The following is a 16,258-nucleotide window of genomic DNA, read 5'->3' as shown; positions in this document are numbered from 1 at the left end:
ACTGATTTAGTAACAATTATTTAGTTATTTACCATTTAAGCACTTCGGGCAGAAATTATTTTTATTTACTTGTCAAAAATGTATAATGAATTTTATATTCTTCCATAAGAGCAGTGTACTCAAATGAAATAGCGCTACGCTACTTGTTCCACCAAAATCAAGCGCTCTTTAAAAATTCAATAACTCGACAACCGTTAAAGATAGCGACCTCAGATTTTTTTCAAAAACTTCTGCAAACATTAGGCTACCATTCACTGCATATATGGTGACTTTTTTAATATTTCACGTACCTACCTTCCCTTCCCGCATCTTGAAGTTTTAGATGCAAGAATTTGTTATTTCTAACTTCACGCTCAATTTGTGAAAAATTTGTTGACTTTTTTAAAATTCCAAATACACCATAAGAACCGCTCAAGTTTATACTACAATTGTCTAAAAAATCGAATCGATAACTTATTTCATTCCGTAAATAATGCTCTGCTGCATGTTTGGAAACGCACGAATTTTCGAATTACACCTCGGCCATTCTTATGGGCCATTTTAAAAGTTCGGTCCTACTAAAAAAGTTGTAATCTCCCACTTCTTATAGCTAAAAACATACTCTACAAGATGGTATAAGTTTCATCTGGTTATACTTCAGGGTCACTCAAATTAATATTTCGACACTGATTTTACTCCATTATAGGTTCAGTGGGGGCGCACATAGGCAACGGGATAACAACTCGAAAAGCCATACCTACTTTAAATAATAGCACGGGCCCTGAGAGCCTTAAAATCGCAATTTAATAATTGCACCCAAATATATTCTATAAAGATATATTTCCGACATAAAACACGTTCACAATTTTATGACTTGTCTTCACTGCTTCCTTGCAATTTATGTTTACGACAAATATCGTCTGAAATTTCAATAGGCACAAGTCCTGGCATAATTAAGTGCTGATAAACAGGAATCTAAAAATTAAAAGGAATATATTTTGAAAACACCAATACAAATAACATTTTTAACAAATCATCCTGAAAATATGATATATATTTAACTGAAGCGATTTACTTACATAAGGGAATGACATATCAAATATCACGTCCTTCGGATTTACTGTTCTCTCTGGAAGTGTGTAATAATTCCCTAAAAGCGGGTCTTCGAGCGGCTTTCCATAAATCTTCGTTTGATCGACTTGTACCAAACTATTCTCAGCTCGTTTTTGTAATTGTTTTATAGTAAGTTTTTTCTCGAAAGAACCACCAGAAAGTACCTGATGAAATAAATTTTAATGAACTTTGCTTTTTTGTGAACAAGTACACTTAATATAAAAGTATTATATTCAGAAATAAGTACCCTTCGTAAAAAATTAAGGGAGATATAAAAGTGCATAGTTTTCATTAGACAAATCGCTAAATTTCGAAATAAAAGAAAAAAATTGTTTAAACAAAAGTAACAAAAATTTTGAAGCCATCCCTGATACGATTTTTGACGGTCTAAACACTCGAGCAGAGTTTAGCAACAAGTATACCTTTATCTAAAAGTAAATCCCAAATGATTATTAGGTCATCGGCGTAGAAGTTGGGGTAAGAAAATCACACTTTACTACCCATTCCGACGCCACTGACCTATTCAAATTTGTAAATTTTACAGTAAATTATGTACATGTGTAAATGTTAACACCACACCAAATTTAAATCAATTTGTTATAAGCATACCAAAGATTTCGTAAATAATATGATTTTATCAACCGACCAATACGGCCCTGTACAATGAAAATGGTGGGACTTAGGCCCATGGTTTATAAGGCAATTCTGAATTATTTATTGCGTTCTATTTGTACTTAAAGTTTGATTCACTCGAACTGAAACACCCTGTATATTAAGGACATTAAGGTCCATCTTACACTTGTAACAAAATGAGACTTTTGGAATAAAAACTTTTTTCTACAAAACTGTTAAAAGTGGGCTTTTTAATTGTCATTTTTGATGTTAAAAATGTCATTTAACACTAGTGTTAAAAGTAAATCAAAGTTTATTTAAATCATAAACACTGCGATCTGTGTGGTATTTTTTGATTTCTTATTTTTATTGAGTTTAAAGTTCTTCCGATTGTTTTGTAGAAAAAATAGTGTATGATATACGTGTTAAAAGTGATTTTATTTTGTTCGTGAAGTTAAAAAACTCGCTACGCTCGTTTTTTAATCATCTTCACTCACAAAATAAAATCTTACTTTTAACATGCACGTATATCATAAATAACTATTTTCTACAAAACTGTTAAAAGTGGGCTTTTCAATGTCATTTTTGATGTTAAAAATGTCATTTTTTGACACGCATGTTAAAAGTAAGTTACTTTTAACACTAGTGTTAAAAGTAAATCAAAATTTATTTAAATCATAAACACTACGATCTGTGTGGTATTTTTTGATTTCTTATTTTTATTGAGTTTAAAGTTCTTCCGATTGTTTTGTAGAAAAAATAGTGTATGATATACGTGTTAAAAGTGATTTTATTTTGTTCGTGAAGTTAAAAAACTCGCTACGCTCGTTTTTTAATCATCTTCACTCACAAAATAAAATCTTACTTTTAACACGTATATCATAAATAGCTATTAATTAGTTTTTCTTTTTCGAAAATAGGACTCTTCAAACCATAGTTTTTACGAAACGTACTTATTTCTGAAATACTCTGTATAGTATATTTATATGTTACCCTCAAGGTGGTAGAACTAGCGACTTTCTTTATATCTGGAGGAATACTAAATTGAAAAGTGGGTGGAACTGGTTGCCCTTGTCGAATATTCTTCCAAGGCTTGAACGTACCAATGGTCTGTAAATATCGACCTCCCAACGTCCACATTCTTACGCTAAAATCTGCACTGCAACTAAAAATAAGAAAATTTTCTCAGATGATAAAAACATAAGTACATTTTGTGGAGCAAAAATTAATCAAATTTTAGTGGTAGGTACAATTTCGGACAAAATATTTCTCAACTAAAAAAACGAAAATAAAACGAACTGAAAATGTAAAACGATGTTTTAAAAATTCAGTTATTATGCAAATCAGATTCACACGTTAGCAGAACAATTTCAGTCTCTTCCAAATCAAGTTCACTTTGTTGGGACTGTATAAATGTGTATCACAGATCACATTCACAGACCTTAAGACTTAAGAGGTACCACCACCACCACCAGAGGTAGCATCCACAGACCTTAAAGGGTGCCCATCAAACTCATAAGAACAATGAGGATTGTTATTTCCTATGTGGAATACTGTACAATTCGCGGTGTTAAAAGATAGAAACCAGGTACTATATACCAGCGTTCGATATCATTAAGGTTACTCTTATTACAGTCAATTGTTCTAGGGGGTTGCCATACATTTTGGTATCATCAGCATAAAAATAATAATAATAATACATTTATTGCAAAAAAGAAGTATAAACAACATTTTTACAAAAGGAAGGTGTATCAACAAAGTTGATTTACAACACCTCCTGTGTCAAAGAGAACAGATTAAAAACAAACAAATACAATAAATAAGCAATAAAAAAGGACAAGAATGAATACAAAACACAATTGGATATAGTTAAAACCTACATACATCAAAAAGTACCAAGTCAGAAAAAAGTATATTATTTTTTAACATACGTTTAACGGTTGTCACTGACAAATTGTGATGCTGCAGGGGTAAATTATTAATAACATAAGAAGCTAAATACGAAAATGAATTTGAAATAATGATATCATGAAGATCAGTTGAGTAAAGGAGCACTGAGACCAAAACGGACCCTGGAGACATATCCGAGTAGACGTCATGGAGAGAAGAATAATCAGCACCTACACGAACTGAAAAAATACCGATAAATGTTATCAGTCCAAGTAAGTAGTTGACCACGAATTCCAAGATGATCTAGTTTTTTCTATCAAAGGCGTTCACGACGTACGTCTAAATAGATTACATTAACATTGTAAGGTAAAATTAGAAATAATGACAAAAAATCATCAAAATTTGATTAAAAAATTTGAAATGTCAAAGTGTTAATATATAATAACTTTTTAAGATGCACTGCATTTCGCATTTTGGAACTGTTGATAATGTATTCGTTTAAATTACTAATCAGAATATTCAGATTCAGATATTAATTCAATTAATCCAATCCACTGAAGTGTGTTGAGGCATCATAGTGCATCGATCATATCTGGTCATAGAGAATAGAAGTACATCCTCGAGCAAAATAAGCAGCTCAGCTTCTTAAAAATTGCCACAGAAACATCCATCTAGTCTAACGAGAAGAAATATTGGTCTTATGAGATTATCGTCTATGATAGCCAACCATATAACTACTAAAATCTGCTGTTTCAGTAATGACATAAGAATTTAGGAAGGAGGAATATAATAAGAAACATTCAGGTTTGAGGCAATTTTCATAACGCTTGTTTTAGGTTCCTCTGCAATTTCGTTTAAAATAGCTTCTTCAATTTCTGGTGTTCTTTTCAAAATTTTAACAGAAAACCATCTTCAGAGTACAATATTGAACAACCTATGCATTGAAAACTAAACCTTTTTGGACCACATGTCTATATGAAGTTTTCTCCACAAATCTACTTTGTGTTTTGGTACACTCTATATATTTTTGTAAAACATGAAATCCGTGTTTTAATCCCAACATATTTTTGATTTGTAAAATAGTTAATTTCATAAAGTTTGAAGTGTTTATTGTCTGCAGCTGTTAGTAGGTTATTTAATATTTTAATTCATTCATTAATATTGATAAATACAGAAACCAAAAAAAAAATTAAATCAGAATTCTAAAGACGAATACAGCGATATAAGGTTATACTTACTTTTTTTGTCAAAAAATAGGGGAATTAAATGAAAACAATAATTTAGTACCACTTTTTATTTTATTACAGTAAATATTCAAAGTGGCCCCCATTAACCATTGCCTATACCCAATTCGGTGTTCAAAATTATCAATTAGATTTTGAATAACATTTGGTGTTATGTTTTGAGATTCTTCCCTGATACGATTCTTCAATCCTTCGATAGTGTCTGGTCTGTTCACATACACTTTGTTTTTTAGATAACCCCCCCAAAAAAAATCTAGTGGGGTTAAGTCAGGGAAGCGTTGTTGCCATTCAAGTGGCCCTCATCTGCCTACCCATCGATTTGGGAAAACTCCATTAAGCTAATTTCTTACATTGGGGCATAAATGTGGAGGGGCACCATCATGTTGGGACCACACATCACCAGCAGACATATCGGAATCAGCTGAAAACGCAAAAAATCCAAATGAAATTGTCAAATTGCCCTCAAAAGAATAAGGTCCCAGTAACGGTTCCAGCCGTTGTGTATGTTTTTCTTGCATCCAATGTGGATTTTCTGGTTCGGATTCGTTTAAGCAAAAACTTGCTTCGTCAGTGAAAATTATGTGATTTTTTAAATTAGGTTGTCTTTCAAATAAATTTCTAATTTCTTCGCAAAACTGTAATCTTCTGTATGTGTCATCTGCCCATAGTTCTTATAAGACGTTAACTTTGTAAGGATATGTCACTTTTGAGACTTCAGACTTCTGTAAACTGACCACTATGACAAGTTGAAGTTGGCTGAGGTAGATCTAATGGATGAGTGAGGATTTCCAGTAACGGGAAGCATCACATTTTGACGGTCATTTTCGCTTACGGTTCTTCCTGATCCAGGTAAATCTTTTATACTTCCGGTTTCTTCAAACTTTATGGATACTTATTAGCTCGATTAATTCTCTGATCTGGATACTTATGGTGAAATAAGTCACATTTCTCCTGCTAAATACGGATTTTATCTCCGCATCCAATCATAATAAAAATTTCAAGTATCTGTTTTTCGCTGAAACGGGCAACCATTTTTCAAAATAATTTAACAACGAATAGAATGAATTGGAACTAAAACGATTCACGTTATACCTAAGGTACTCTGGTGAAATTTATGTATATTTGTATTTGTAATGTTAATTTCAGATCAAATTCACTAATGAAAAAAAATAATAATTTTAGAAACGTCAAACTGGAAACATCAATTTTGAATTTCGTCCGCACGCTTTATATGATTGTTTTTGAATAAAGAACATTAAAGAAGAATTAGTGGAAAATTATTTAGTTATCTCCACGAGCAATGTATTTATCGATGTGTTTTCTTAATTGTTTAAAGTAAGTAGAAAAAGATTAACAAAGAGTAGGTACGTTTTTTAAAGTACAGAAGAGACTATGATTGTTTGAAATAGTCGTCAGTACGACATAAAAGACAATTTTTTACATTTTTTTTTATAACTATGACAAAAAAGTAGGAATANAAAAAAATGTCGGTAATGTTATAGTTCTGACAAACAAAGCTCAAAAAAATGGAAAATATTGCAGAAAAGTTACAGTTTTTATTTACTAATTGACCTGTTTCAGCGATTTTTTAAAATATGAAATGGAAAAAAAATATGAATTTTTTTCCATTATTTTGGGACACAGTGTATTTTACTTTAGGTGTAACGGAAAAATAGACAGTTACAACAAATACCTTAAAAGAATTTGGCACTCATCGATATAAGTCAGTCCTGAAACAGGCATGAAATGTCCCTTGAAGCTGTTAAGTAAGACGGGTTTTGCCTGGTCTGCCGCCATTCTTGCTGCCCTTCCCATGAACGTATTTCCCCACATGAAGGGAAACATCAACCTATACTTTGGCATGCATGTACGCTCTTCATCTGCGGGTGATACACAATAGTTTTTCAATAGCCAAGTTTTAATGTAGCCGACTGTAGTTCCTAGGAATCAACATAGAAGTTAGCCAAAGTACAGTTTTGCTGTCGCCTCAGAAATTGAAATGTAACAAAAACATAATAGTCCAATCAATAGGTAGAAGAGCTTACAAAAAATACCACCTGGAAACAAAAAATATGGTAAAATAGTATTTTTCATGTGGCGCATAAACAGCGAAGTTAACCTAAAAAATTCATAAAAGTAAAAAAAACGATTTTTCGCTAATAAAAAAAACTCCAATCGAAAAACGTTAAATGAGAAAGTTGTAGCTATTAAAAAAACCCATCGATCCGTATTTTTAAACACATCGTTTGCTATATTACTTTTCGAGGTATGTATATCGAAAAAACCGTCAAAAATCAACTTTTTTTTGTTTTTGCTGTATCTCTTGCAAATTAAAATTTTGAAGCTTGTTACTCGCTGTAAATGTAGCCCTCGACAAGCAAAAAAAGTACCTTTTTAAAATTAAAAAATATTAAAAATTTTTTGAGTTATAACGATTTTTCGAAAAAAAGGTCATCTCGAAGACCAGCTCTTCTTGCTCGTCGTAGAGAAATGAATCACGGGTCATTTTTTTTCTTACGAGTTGTACTTTCATGGTAAAAAAGAGTGATAACGATTTTATTCATTTCAAGTGTCCAAAGATGATTTTAAAAACAGTGAACATTTTTTGGACGCGTTTTTTTTAATATCTTTTTCATTTCTCGATAATGTCTATTACTGGAATCGATTTTTACACGAATTTAGAAAAAAAACGTTGCTCTGCGGCCTTCTGGACCCGAGATAATTTTTTTCAAAAAATTCCAAATGTAACATTTTTTTTTAAATTCGCGTAAAAATGCCAGCAATCGATTTCTGTAATTGACATTATCCAGAAATGAAAATCAAGAAAGATATTCAAGAAAACCGCGACCAAAAAATTTTTACTTTTTTCAAAATCATCTTTGGACACTTGAAATGAATAAAATCGCTATCACTCTTTTTTACCATGAAAGTACAACTCAAGGAAAAAAATGAGCCCTGATTCGTCGAGCAAGAACAGTCGATTTCCGAGATGACCTTTTTTTCGACAAATCGATATAACTCGAAAAATTTTTAACAATTTTTAATTTTTAAAAAAAGGTACTGTTTTGCTTGCCGAGAGCTACATTTACATCAAGTAACAAGTTTCAAAACCTTAATTTGCAAGAGATACAGCAAAAACAAAAAAAAGTCGATTTTTGACGGTTTTTTCGATATATCTCGAAAAGTAATATAGCAATCGATATATTTAAAAATACGAATCGATAGGTTTTTTTTAATAGCTACAACTTTTCCATTTAACTTTTTTCGATCGGAGTTCAAGTTTTTTTTTTTATTAGCGAAAACCCGTTTTTTGACTTTTATGAATTTTTTAGGTTAACTTCGCCGTTTATGTGCCACAGAAAAAATATTTTTTATTTCTAGGAGGTATTTTTTTTTTAATTTAACATAAGACCGTGACAGATTGATTGGACTTAAACCGATATTCCTGTTAACTATTTCAAGGTCACAAATATTATTTAATACCAGTAAAAAGAAACTCGTTGTTTTCGTCTGTAGTCATCGAAATGACATAGTCGCCCGCCTTATGAATGGCAGAAAACGATGTTATGAAAGATCCTTGCACGTGATGATTCCAAACTTGTACCACTCCATTTTCCAGAGCTACCAGAAGGGTGCCGACCTCCGGATCACTTTTTCGGGCATTAAGGAAAATCATACAGTGCACCGACAATTTTCTTAAATGGAAGCATTCGTCTGGTACCGCTACAGTAGACACTTTTCGTCTTTTGTCTTGTCGACGAACTGAAAATGTTTCATGTTAAATGACAAATGACTAACTTTTGGAGTAATTTCATGTTATCTAACATAAAAAATGAAACAGAAATAAACACAGGCTTATTCAGAAAATAACCGAACATTATTTTTCTAAACTAAAAAAAAAATTAATTATATATATTATTGGTCCTCGTCTCTTTCGAAGTACTCCCCTCTTCTATTCACACACTTTTCCCCACAGTGTTTCTATTTCGTGAAGCAGTCTTGCATAGCTTCATTTGAAATGGCCTTTAAAGTCTGTGACGAATTTACTTAGATGTCAACAATAGTCTGAAAGCGACGTCCATTCAGTCCTTTCAGCACTGATTTTAATTTCGGAAATAAGAAAAAATCACAAGGAGCTAGGTCTGGCGAGTAAGGAGGGTGAGGGACACAAAACTGACGAACTGACAAAGCTAAGTATGCAAGCGCATTGTCATGATGCAACTCTGATCTCTTTTTGCGGATATTTTCACGTAATCATTGTAAAACGCCTTGATAGTAGATACGGTTCACAGTATTACCTTGAGGCAAGATTTGAAAATGCAAAATTCCATTAAAACAGTAAGCATCACTTTGACATTGGATCGAGATTGACGTACTTTCTTGGTGGCTGGAGGTCCTTAGCCAATCCATTGTGACGATTGAACTTTAGTCTCAATGTTGTAGCCGTAAATCCAGCTTTCGTCTCCCGTTATGATCTTTTGAATGAATGTTTCATCGTCATTGGATTGTTCAACTAGTTGCCAATAAAAGTCCACACGATTTTCTGTGTTGTTCGGTCATCAAACGAGGAAAAAATTATGCTGCAACTCGATGCGTGTTCAGTTTTTCAGTCAAAATGTCATGGCATAACCCTATTGAGATGCTAACCTCTTCAGCAATGTCTCTGGCGACTTACATGCATCAAATCTTTGATTTTCTAAACATGGTCAAGTCATCAGTTGAAGTCGAATGTCTTCCTGGTCGAGGATCATCTTCAATTGACTGACGACCACTTTTTCCGTGAATGTTTTTCCCAGTTTCACGAAAAATTTTACGTTGCATCGTTGTTCCAAAAAACAGCACATTTCAAAAATCGTCACTAACATTTAAACGCGTTACACTCAAATAATATCACGAAAACCAAAAGAGATATCATTAATTCAAGAACATGTGGTTAAGAGGAGATTATGCACAACGTCCTGCTGCCAATAGCATATCACTAAATTAACGCGTATTTCGGAAAGTTCCGTTATTTTCTGAACATACTTACATCGTATATGCTTTTCGTAATTTTAGTATTTCCAAATGCTTTACAGAAGCAATTAGGTAGCACTTCTTTTGATGTTAATAAATTTTAAGGAGGCAATGAAGAACTAATTAACAATATCATTCAAACATATTATAAGTAGAAGATGAATATAGAAATGAAAACATCACAACGAAAATCACCGATTTTTTTCTATTATTTTTTACATATACGCACACACTTGGTGAGAAAACCTCTTGCTATCCTTAAAAATAGTACTGGACGATACCATCGATTTCCTCTTATGGTGAATGTACTCTTCTTTAACAGGTTTCTCCGTCNGTTTTTTTTTTGGTACATTTTTGCAGATTATTATTTTTAGTAATTTTTTTGTTCCGTTTTGACCGTTTTTATTGTAATAGATAATATTCCCATTTTTTTCTATTAAAATTAAGTATTTTTGAACCTTTATTTTGGTAATTTTTTATTTTTTTTGTAATATAATATAAAATGTTTTGTCATCTGATTTTTTAATGTTCTAAATTGATATTTTCTTTTCTTTCTTTCTTTTAATAACGTACTATTCAGTTTTGATTTTTTGAGTTTTTTTTAGTACATTTTTGCAGATTATTATTTTTAATTATTTTTTGTTCCGTTTTGACCGTTTTTATTGTAATAGATTATTTTCCCATTTTTTTTCTCTTAAAATTGAGTATATTAAGTATTTTTGAACCTTTATTTTGGTAAATTTTTGTTTTTTTTTTGTAATATAATATAAAATGTTTTGTCATCTGATTTTTTTAATGTTTTAAATTGATATTTTCTTTCTTTCTTTTAATAACGTAACTATTCAGTTTTGATTTTTCGAATTTTTTTTAGTACATTTTTGCGGATTATTATTTTTAGTTATTTTTTGTTCCGTTTTGACCGTTTTTATTGTTATAGAAAATATTCCCATTTTTTTTTCTCCTAAAATTGAGTATATTAAGTATTTTTGAACCTTTATTTTGGTAAATTTTTGTTTTTTTTATTTTCTCTAATTTTTCTTAATATAAAATATTTTATCGTGTTCTGATCAGTTTTGAAACTTTGTTTTTTTTGTGATAGATTTTTTTCTTATATTTTTTTCTCATATTTTTGTAATATAAAATATTTGTTGTCATCTGATTTTTTTAATGTTCTAAATTGATATTTTCTTTTCTTTCTTTTAATAACGTACTATTCAGTTTTGATTTTTTGAGTTTTTTTTTAGTACATTTTTGCAGATTATTATTTTTAGTAATTTTTTTGTTACGTTTTGACCGTTTTTATTGTAATAGATAATATTCCCATTTTTTTCTCCTAAAATTGAGTATATTAAGTATTTTTGAACCTTTATTTTGGTAAATTTCTGTTTTTTTTTTGTAATATAATATAAAATGTTTTGTCGTCATCTGATTTTTTTACTGTTCTAAATTGATATTTTATTTTCTTTCTTTCTTTTAATAACGTACTATTCAGTTTTGATTTTTTGTTTTTTTTTGGTACATTTTTGCAGATTATTATTTTTAGTAATTCTTTTGCTCCGTTTTGACCGTTTTGATTGTAATAGATAATATTCTCATTTTTTTCTCTTAAAATTAAGTATTTTTGAACCTTTATTTTGGTAAATTATTGTTTTTTTGTTTTCTGTCTCATTTTTCTTAATATAAATATTTTATCGTGTTCTGATCAGTTTTGAAACTTTGTTTTTTTTTGTGATAGAATTTTCTCTTATATTTTTTTCTCATATTTTTGTAATATAAAATATTTTTTGTCATCTGATTTTTTTAATGTTCTAAATTGATATTTTCTTTTCTTTCTTTCTTTTAATAACGTAACTATTCAGTTTTGATTTTTTGAGTTTTTTTAGTACATTTTTGCAGATTATTATTTTTAGTTATTTTTTGTTCCGTTTTGACCGTTTTTATTGTAATAGATAATATTCCCATTTTTCACACAAAAAAGTTTCACAAAAGTGCAAGATTAGACAAAATTGAAAATAAGCGCATTTACTGAAGGAAGTCAAAAGTAGATCAAACGTATCGTAGGCGGAACAGTAAACTGTATTACGGGTTGCATAAGATGTCTACATTTCAACTTTCAATTACTTAGCGCTCAATTTACGTACGAGTTCTTTTCAGAATGTACATTTTTTATTTAAAAAAATATGCTGAAGGTATATTTTATTGTGGACAGCCCGTAATTCTTCGTAATTTCTTTACACCCAAAATTCTTACAAATTATCTTAAAAAAAAATCGTTCCAATTTGATTCCACAAATAAAATTCTGAAAAATTCTTATAAAAAAAATGTTTGATCAACGTCTCTACATTTAATTCATCGATTGTTTTGAATTAATTTACCAAATGTTTGCATTTGAGCGAAGAGGTAGGTAATACAAATCGACTTGAGCATATTTTCATTGCATAAAAGTGTCTGCAAAATTAAACAAAACTGGAAATAAGTGCGTTTACTAAAGGTAAAGATAGTAGGTCAAACGTATCATAGGCAGAACTGTGTGGTGCTTTAGTACGTTGCATAAGTTTGGCCCGTTATAACTTTCAACCAATCAGCTTGCGACGCGAAAAAATTTTTAATTTCTAATGATATGCAATTATGATAACGTCGTTGTGTATTTCGTGTTGCCTACCGTTAAGGTAGCACTGAATTTACGTACGGGATTTTACAGCATGTATATTTTTTACTTCAAAATCAAAAAATTACCAGTAAATATTAATAAAAATAAACACTGATTATCAGATTAATAAAAAAACACTCAGTCTAAGTTAGAAAATTAAATATTCTAAGTATATTTTATTGTGGACTACCCATAATTTTTGAACAGGGACGTTTAAATTCTCAAAGTACTGACAAAAAAATATTTAATCGACGTTTCTTAATTTAATTAATTAATTTAATGGTTTGTATTAATTTCCAAATTCTTGCTCTTGAACGAAAAGGCCAAATACGTTATAGGCGTAAAAATACTGGTTTTTAATAAAATTACCATATTTCAATACAAATCGACTTACGTATCTTTTTGTGGAATAAAAGTGCTTGCAGAATTAAACAAAACTGATAATAAAATAAATTTATTATAGACAACAGTAGGTCAAACACAAAGTAGGCAGAATTGCAAAGTGTATTATTGGTTGCATACATTTTCCGCGCTGTAATTTTCAACCAATCAGCGCAGCGGGCGATACGGAAAACAATTTTAAATTATGGGTAGGCAATTGTGATAACAACATGGTGTATTTTGTGTTGCCTACCCTTAAAGTTAGGATTAAATTTATGTGGATTTTTTTCAGCGTGTATATTTGTTATTCTAAAAATGATTAGTAGATATTAACGAAAATAGACATTGATTAGTATATTTATATTAAAAGCGCTCGTCCTAAGTTAATTAATTTAAATACACTGATGCAAACAATTAAAGGGTCAAAAGAATTACCGAAATTTTTCCGTGATTTTGACAGACTGTATTTAAGTGAAAAATGGTCGTATCGAGAATTAAAAAAAAGCATTTTGAAGCTCTAAGATTCTAGTTTTTAGATCTTTCGGTCGAAAATTTTTAGGAGCTACGGTTATCATGCAATTCTAAGAAATAGCGCGATAAAAAAAATTTTGCAAATTTTTTATTTTTTTTCCGAGTTCACGGACTTGGAAAAATTTTTTTCAGCTAAGCCATTGAATGGACCAGATAGCTTGTTTACTCAACTTTATTTTCCTTTTTTTTTAAATTTCGATACGACAATTTTTCATCGAAATATCGGACTTTTAATGGAAAAGGATCCTTTTGTCTTCAATCGTCGATATCTCGGCGACAAATGGTCGTACAAAGAATTGAAGGGCAGTTTCGAAAACTGTAATAAATGTCCTGTAACATGCTGCCGCAACTTTTCGGATTTTTTTTGTATTTTACACGAATTTAAAAAAACAGGAAAAAAGAGTAATTTATGTTTTTTTAGAAAAATGACGGCAAAATTAGAAATATTGACGAAATGACTAATGTTAAGCATGACTTTTACAGTTCGATGTACCCAGAAGAACCATGTGAAGTTTTATCTCGATCTAGCGAAACTTTTCTTTGTTTCAAACAGTCAAACTTTTGAAAAAAATTAAAGGATCACGTTTTTTTAGCTTTAGCTTTAGTTCATAATCATGATTAAAATGGAAAAAACTTTTTTTTTGAGGTTTTCTCACATTTTTACAGCAAATAACTTTTAAATTGATTAAAAAAAAAATAAAAAAAATTTCAAAAAAATTTGGTTTTTTTTTTTTTTTGGAAAACCTTCCGGACATTGAAGAAAACAAAGTCCAATTGTTTCTAGCACGATTCGGCCTATGTTTCTGTTCATCAACTTTTAATTAAATTAAAATTAAAAGTTGATGACCCAAACCAGATTTCGATCCCGATTCGTCACTTAAAAAACAGGTTTTTCAAAACTACCCTTTTTCTTCAGAAAAAAAATTTTGAAAATTTAAAAATAATATTTTTTTTTCATCAATTTAAAGGTTTCCGGTAAAAATGTGATAACCTCAAAAAAAATTTTTTTTTCCATTTTAATCATGATTATGAAGTGTTTAAGCTTAAAAATCGCGACCCTTTAATAGGTTCTTATAACATTGGACTTCAGAATACATTTCGAAAAACGTGTTTATTCGTTTCATTTTATAAATTGTTTAATTCAAATATTCGAAAATTCTTACGAATTTCTATTCCAACCTACCGATTTAAATCTGCAATTCTTTAATATTCTTTAAATAATTCAAATTTTTGCAGAAATTTATAACGGACGTTTCTAAATTTAATAAATTTTATGGAAAACATGAAGCAACTTAGACATATTATCGTGAGATAAAACTGTATATAAATTTAAACACGCTCCAGAAGTTCTTGAAGACAACAGTAGACCAAACGCATCGTAGGAACAACAAACGTACACCTGTATTACCGGGTTGCATAAGTTAAGTATGATTCGCAACAAATCAACGTGCAACGCGAGAAAAAATCTTAATATTGAATGGATATTTCGTTTTTATTTCAAAACGAGAAATAAATCAGTCAATATTCAACAAACTCGAGCTGTTTTCGAAAATAAATACGATGTAGGTCAAATGTATCGTAGGTATAAATGTAAACGTGTATGACTGGGTTGCATAAGTTATCTGCTTTGTTGTTTTACCCAAACAAGGAGCGAGGGCTACGCGGAAATAATCTTTAAATTGAAAAGTTGAATTATGGTGACGAAATTCATCGCTGCGTTCTTTTAGCTTCAAGAAGAAAAAAATATATACTCAGTAAATTTTCATGGGAATTGTTACTGGGTAAAAGATTTATATTTATTAATATTTTATCTAAAATGAACCAACTTAGACAGTTGTAGGTGTACAATCTCTTTTCTTTTGACAAACCCGTACGCAAGTATTTAATTTTGTTCAAATATAACTAAAAAAGGAATACCTAAGAACGACCTTCGCTATCATCGATTCAGTAACCTGTTTACCTAAAACGACCTTGGGTGCTGCTAATCATCTTCCTTTTAAAGATTATTTATTGTCTTAACGATAAATAAACTTGCACGATTGTTTACTTAATGAAAATGAAGCCTTTGTCGTTTCGCCGCTACCGGTCCAAGTGTCTTTGTCACTCGTTAAGGAGGATTACCTTTAAATTTGCGCGATTGAAGTAACGGTTTTCAAGGTCGTCTAGCTCTTCTGTATTAGTCCAGTCACTGAAGCGTTTCGGCTACCAATTTTTTCGGATGGAACGGATTGACGTGAAATTTGAATTGTAGCTGGGGAATAGCCCAAGAAACGAAAGTTATATAGTGCCGATGTGTGCTTTTACCTTAGGGGTGGATATCGCCCCTTCTGGAGGGTGGGAATTTGTTTTTATTAAAAATAACCTCACGATTCCATAGAGGGACGAATTATAAGCAAAAAATGTTCTGTGAGAATTTTTTGTACAGTCAATATAGCGGAGTCCAGATAGATTTTGACTTCGCGAAAATTACGGGAAGAGAGAACTTTTTATTTTTCGCTTTGTAAAGTTGTCAGGAACAACATATAAAAAGTTGCCAACTGTAGAGTGTACGCTAAATTATTTATTTAACAAATTAGTTGCAAAATTTAAGTTTTTGTAAAATATATATAAAAAATATTAACTGCGCCATTCGAAAGAACAGGAAATTTTACATAAAAAATTTTAATTAAGTTTTTTTCTAAAATGCGAATTGAGGGCAAGAGTCATCCGGCTATCAAAATTTTATGTCTTTAAACTTAAGAAAAAAAATATATACAGGGTGTCTCATAATTAGCTGCCAACCCTGAACAGGCCGATTCTATGATCAAAACTAAGTAAAAAAGTTCATATGAACATGGGTCCGGAA

At 30.6% G+C, this 16,258-nt stretch overlaps 1 protein-coding gene across 1 annotated transcript; it reads right to left on the bottom strand.

Annotated features, from left to right (window-relative positions):
- Positions 1–846: 846 nt before the first annotated feature.
- Positions 847–6,737, bottom strand: LOC111692497 (WD repeat-containing protein on Y chromosome-like). Its single transcript, XM_023456542.1, has 4 exons — positions 6,532–6,737; positions 2,698–2,869; positions 1,059–1,256; positions 847–954 (listed from the first exon to the last, which is right to left on the bottom strand). The coding sequence occupies exons 1-4, from the start codon at positions 6,699–6,701 to the stop codon at positions 847–849; spliced, it is 648 nt and encodes a 215-aa protein (XP_023312310.1). The 5' UTR covers positions 6,702–6,737.
- Between the last annotated feature and the right edge of the window lie 9,521 nt (positions 6,738–16,258).

The sequence above is a fragment of the Anoplophora glabripennis genome, unplaced genomic scaffold, assembly GCF_000390285.2.
Source record: "Anoplophora glabripennis isolate ALB-LARVAE unplaced genomic scaffold, Agla_2.0 scaffold1757, whole genome shotgun sequence".
Lineage (NCBI taxonomy): Eukaryota > Metazoa > Arthropoda > Insecta > Coleoptera > Cerambycidae > Anoplophora > Anoplophora glabripennis.
Note: the sequence above shows the minus strand (reverse complement) of the source record. Positions and strands in the feature narration are given on the sequence as shown.

What these genes read in the sequence shown, in the direction of transcription:
- LOC111692497 (XM_023456542.1), bottom strand. Translation starts at nt 6,701, where the DNA reads ATGCCAAAGTATAGGTTGATGTTTCCCTTCATGTGGGGAAATACGTTC. An exon ending in GAGTGCCAAATTCTTTTAAG is followed by an intron (nt 2,870 to 6,531) that starts GTATTTGTTGTA and finishes TCTTATTTTTAG; the next exon opens with TTGCAGTGCAGATTTTAGCG. An exon ending in TTGATATGTCATTCCCTTAT is followed by an intron (nt 955 to 1,058) that starts GTAAGTAAATCG and finishes TTTAATTTTTAG; the next exon opens with ATTCCTGTTTATCAGCACTT.